General features: G+C 30.2%; 1 protein-coding gene across 1 annotated transcript; it reads left to right on the plus strand.

Annotated features, from left to right (window-relative positions):
* The first annotated feature begins 1,342 nt into the window (after positions 1–1,342).
* Positions 1,343–5,225, plus strand: LOC134238718 (uncharacterized). Its single transcript, XM_062720836.1, has 5 exons — positions 1,343–1,478; positions 2,134–2,189; positions 2,481–2,600; positions 3,055–3,099; positions 4,214–5,225. Exons 1-5 carry the CDS (start codon positions 1,439–1,441, stop codon positions 4,259–4,261), a joined length of 309 nt encoding a protein of 102 aa, XP_062576820.1. The 5' UTR covers positions 1,343–1,438; the 3' UTR covers positions 4,262–5,225.
* The last annotated feature ends 6 nt before the right edge of the window (positions 5,226–5,231 follow it).

Below are 5,231 nucleotides of genomic sequence, written 5' to 3' on the forward strand. Positions count from 1 at the left end.
GAATATATAAGACAAAACTTCGGTTTAATCTTTCATAAAAATCTCTATCTTGAATGTGTAATGTAAAGAACTGCAAAGCCAAATGCTTAGATATATTGATATGGATATTTTGATCTTTAATCTGACTTCATGTATGTTTTATAAGTTCACATAATTTTTGTTTTTTATATATTAAAGCTTACTAACAGGTATATGTGGATAAAATTGCAAAAAAGTAATTGTAATTGATGTAATTAATTACATTTTTCGTGTGTCTGGCGTGTGTAATTGGAAGTAATTTGTAATTGTTTTTTTTCTCTCATTTTTTCACACTAGGACAATACACACACAGGTCATTATGTTCATGAAACACACACAACATCACACCAGACACCTGACATTATTTATTTTACAACTATTTCTTTTTGTCTTCCCTCACTTGTTAAATTTACATGTATTTGTTCTTCAAGCTTCTTGAAAGTGGAACAAAAGTAATTGAAATGTATTAAATTACATTCTTCAAAGTAATTGAGAGTAATTAATTACAATTGTAAAAATCAGTGTAATTGTAATTGCAAGTAATTGACAAAATTTCCAATGTATTTGAAAGTATATATATATTACATATCTTTAAAAAAAAGTAATTAACCTTCTCAACCCTGCTGTATCTAAATTTTTTTTTATATATAACTTGTCATTGGTTACAATCATTTAATAATTTTTTTACCTATATATATGGTTGGCATTTTACTTTGACGTACTTCTTGAGATACTTCAATAGGAAGGCAGAAATAAACATTAACTTTTATAATCACTTGACCGTAAATGTCGATCCCTGGAAGGTATGTTTTAACAAAACAGAAACTCACCAGTCAAACAGTTTTGGGAACGCCTGAATTTCCTCTGCTGTGTATTCAAAAACGTAGCAATTATAGTATTGCTGATCACAAACATTGCCAAAACTCTTCTAAATGAGATAATACATATACATGTAATGGAGTCTACAAGATATCTTTCTAATTAGGAAATATGAAAAGGATTACAGAGAGAAAGTAAATAAAATGACAAAGGTTTCTGATAAAAGTCAATTTATAGCGATATTCAATTTTAACCATCTCAGCGCTCTTGCTATTAATGCCAAAATGAAATCCTCGCTAAAAATTCTGCTTATACAATACAAATATGACACCAATTACACATCATTTTCTAACTTTTACAGAAAATCACTTATATACTTTAATAACACAAATGCCTTTATACTGTAAAGTTTTTGATATTGAATCCAGCTATTGAAATGTATACAAACACAATTTCTTATATTCATACATGTAAGGAAGATGATAATTGAAATTGTGCATGTGATAAATTATTTGAAAAGTGATTATAACAGTTTGCAGAGAAACATCTATCTGGTGATTTAGAATGTCTGAGGACAATAACATCAGCTGATTTGAAGCATATGAGAAGAGCTGTTGCATTGAAATTGATGGAGGGCAAAGGTAAATATGAAACACATTTACTTCTCCTTCATTTCATTTAATCATACATGTATGTAGTATAGCATTTTTAGCTCACCCCAACAAAGTTGAAATGAGCTTATGCTATACTGTCGGTGTTAGTGTCAGCGTCCCGGTTCAAGTTTTAGGAGCAGGTCCACTCCCAAGTAAGTATAAATCATACCTGGACCAAACTTGCTCGGATGATGCATCTATTGATGGACATTACCACACTTGCTTCAGGTGCTGGATCTAACCTGCCTTAAAGAAAGGTGAATGAATATTGTTGTCAGGATGCTCACTAAGTTTAAAGAAAATATTACCGGTATTTGAGATTTGCATTACGTATACTGATAACATTTGTCTAGGTGAGCTTCGTAAACTTTGATAACCTATGTTTTAGTCTAAAGTTAAAAAAAGAAAAAAGAAATTGCTGAACTGAGTCCCTCTTTAAAAATGTGTTCAGTTGCTCTGACTGACTGGCAGAAAATGGGCCAGCTCAAAGCTTTTCATCCTCTAGGAAACAAATTTGTTATTGTGTGTTCTGGAAAATAAATTTTGAAAATTCAGCATTGATGTTGGAAGTTTCTGTATAGTGTTGACTGTCACTGTGCTTAGATGCCTTTGCATGTATATGTCCTAATTCTTCCTCTTTCAGTATTTCTGAAAGGATGTTGCCCAAAGTGTGCAAAAAGCATTGAGGATGATGAAAGTGTAAGTGCTGGACAAACATGGATGTATTCCGTATTTTCAGAATTAAATATTCAGGAAGTGCTATTATTATATTTCTTTATGCAAACCTTTCATTGTTATGAACAGTGCATGACTACATGCATGTCCCAAAATATGTGCAATTAACTATTTCTGTTTAACCAACTTAAGGATATATCATGAAAAACAATATAGTAGTCCAATTGCTTAATAAAAAAAATGACAGAAGGTGTTAGTTGTTGTATATACATGTATTTCATGAAATTTTTCACTGGATTGATTTACTATTTACAGATAAAATGCAGCACATGCAGGAGATCTTTTCATTTTAAGCCATTTTGTATTGAAGAAGATTTAGCAGACATAAAGGAAGCAGAACACTTTAAATGCAGACTTTGCAGAATTAACTTCTGGGTAATTATTAAAAAGTTAATTTCAACACAAGAAAGATAATGGAAGGAATGAAATCTGTGATTTATATTGTTTTTCATGACCAAAAGCTAGAGGTAAATACTGGCGAGAGTTTTAAGGATTTTTTTTTCCTTTTTTTTTTTTTTAAATACATGTACTACTTCTGCAAGGTATTGAAGACTTCACTGTAAAATTATGTCTGAAATGAAAGACTGTTTATTAAGTATGGTTGAAAAACATTTTTAGAAATTGAAAATATTGTTAAGTTTGTTCTACAAATATTGTTATGGTAGTTTGTAAAGAGGCACATGAAATTTGTCACTTGAAGTTGATACAACCTCTCTAAAATAAATGGAACTGTAATGCTCTTTAATTGCAAATGTTGTTTGTGGACATTACTGTAGTTAATTAATTCACTGATTTTTTTAAAAAAATTAATTTACTTTTTCTTCTAAAGAATGAAGAGGAAAGGCATTATAATTTGAGGAAACATCCATTAAAGGTATAATTTTTATATACATGTACATGTATCTTGTGATGCATGTATTGTATATACTTTTTCTTTATTTACATATTTTGGAAAACATCAATTGAATGCTTATACCCGGTATATATGCCGCTTATGACTGGATTATCATGGTATGGGGATCATGGGATCATCTGTTTCTCTGTTAATTTTTTCATGGACTGATCCTTACTTCATTACAGAGGCCAGGATCCATAATACTTTGACAGTTGTGTCAAGTTCAAAGGTTAGGTCACTGTGACCGTTAATTTAGAAGATATGGCAAAACCCTGTCTGGCTCATGTAACTGGAAAATTATTCTGACCCAGACTCCTTTTGAAAACAATTGTTTTGAACAATGACTTTAATATGCAGTAATATTGTAAGAACATGTATGCTTAGACCTAGGTAGTCATCAAACAACAGATAGAGTAGGATTCCATTTGTTTCATGAGACAGAGTAATGATAATCTAATTCATTGATTTTCTTCAAGTTCATTTAGATATTTGATAAGAGATGATAATTGCTTCTGTTGTGTTAAAAACTAATGAGTTATGGAAGGATGCTGCCTTAATTATTTTGGTAGGAGTATCTCCAATTAAGCAGGAGTTATCCATACTTCTTGGGTATTATGAAAAGGAATTAAAATTGCAGTTCTTAGCATTTGTCAAATTAAAATGAATAATCCTTGTTGGTCATACATGACTATTCTCTTTAAAGATAATATCATAACAAGTAATAAAAGTTAATTTGATATTGCAATTTTTTCCCCATTCTTTTTCCTTTTAATATCTGAATAATGAAGTAACAGATGGGAATGTGTTGTCGATGACATCATAAACATAAATGATTAGTATTTTCAGGTTTTATTAGGCAGTACTTGTTCACTTTCATAAAACAGTAAAACGAGCTGCAGATTGGGCATATGTGTTATGATCAGTTGAAAATAGATGATTTACTGTTTGTTCTTATTAATAACTACAACATAGGAGAGGCACATCAAACATTACAAAGGGAGAGAAATTTGAAATCTTTGAACCATTATTGAAATGATGAAGTTCAGCACTTGTGACATCTGAATAAAAATCTGATGTGAATAAATTATTTCAGAAGAGAAAGAGGAGTTCTTTCTTGTACTCAGATATCCATGGAAGGTAGACGTGACGGAATATTTCTTGTATTTGTATTGTTTCCTTCTTTCAACTTTGAGTTCTTATTGATGTCCAATTATATTAAATTGGTGGAGTTTTTATACCTCTCTTTGAGACTTATTTCAGTTAACGAGGAAGGAATAGACATTAATGGTAAATTGATTGCCCAAGCAAGTAAAAGTAATAGGAATGTTTTTCTGAGTAAGTGAGTAAGTCTGTTATAATTCATATACAGGTATGTGATTTGTACAAATTTTAACAACTTCTGTTATGGATATACATGTATGTCTGAAATCCCTTGCTATCACTTCTACATGAGTCATCCAGTATCAGTATTCAGTAAATGCTCTATCTATTTTCTGTCTTCTTTGTTACAAATAAACATTTGTCTCATGACTTTTGTCATCTTAGTACAATTCATACACCCTAATGAAGATGGAGTTATTTGCTTACTTATAGAATACATTAGACCAAATTTAAATTTGCATGCAACTTATGTTTATCTCTTTTTTTTTTTTTTTTTTTTCTTTTTTTTTAGTGCTTAATTTCTCAGTTATGTTTGTTAAAAGAATTGTGATAAACAAATTCCAAACCAAGAAAAAAAAATGAAGTTCTGGATCAGAAATAGACAGATCATAATAAATGACATGTTTAGAATGAGCAATGATGTTAATCTTCTCAAAGTTCCAATTGAAATACATATCAAAATGATAAGCAGAGTTCTGTCATCCTTTTAAATTCCAGACAATTTTACATTCAGACATGTCAAAGTTTGAGTATGGGCAATATGAACTTCAACCTAATGTCTATTCCTGGAGATAAATATGCTGTACACCAAACAGTGACAACATGAATTTTGAGTTTGCAATTTTGATGTTAAATTTTTTTTCATCACTATTATGCTGTTGATGAAGTTGGGTATAGTTTTATGTTTTTCTCCTTAAATGAAATTTTATAGCAAAGTTAAAGATGTGTGT

Source organism: Saccostrea cucullata, unplaced genomic scaffold (genome assembly GCF_032062105.1).
Source record: "Saccostrea cucullata isolate Sc308-1 unplaced genomic scaffold, CSIRO_AGI_Scuc_v1 ctg22279, whole genome shotgun sequence".
NCBI classification, from domain to species: domain Eukaryota; kingdom Metazoa; phylum Mollusca; class Bivalvia; order Ostreida; family Ostreidae; genus Saccostrea; species Saccostrea cuccullata.

Bases quoted from the DNA above. Each gene is read 5' to 3' on its own strand.
- LOC134238718 (XM_062720836.1), top strand. From the start codon at position 1,439: ATGAGAAGAGCTGTTGCATTGAAATTGATGGAGGGCAAAG. The intron at 2,190-2,480 runs GTAAGTGCTGGA...TACTATTTACAG, and splicing joins GCATTGAGGATGATGAAAGT to ATAAAATGCAGCACATGCAG. The intron at 2,601-3,054 runs GTAATTATTAAA...TTTCTTCTAAAG, and splicing joins TTTGCAGAATTAACTTCTGG to AATGAAGAGGAAAGGCATTA.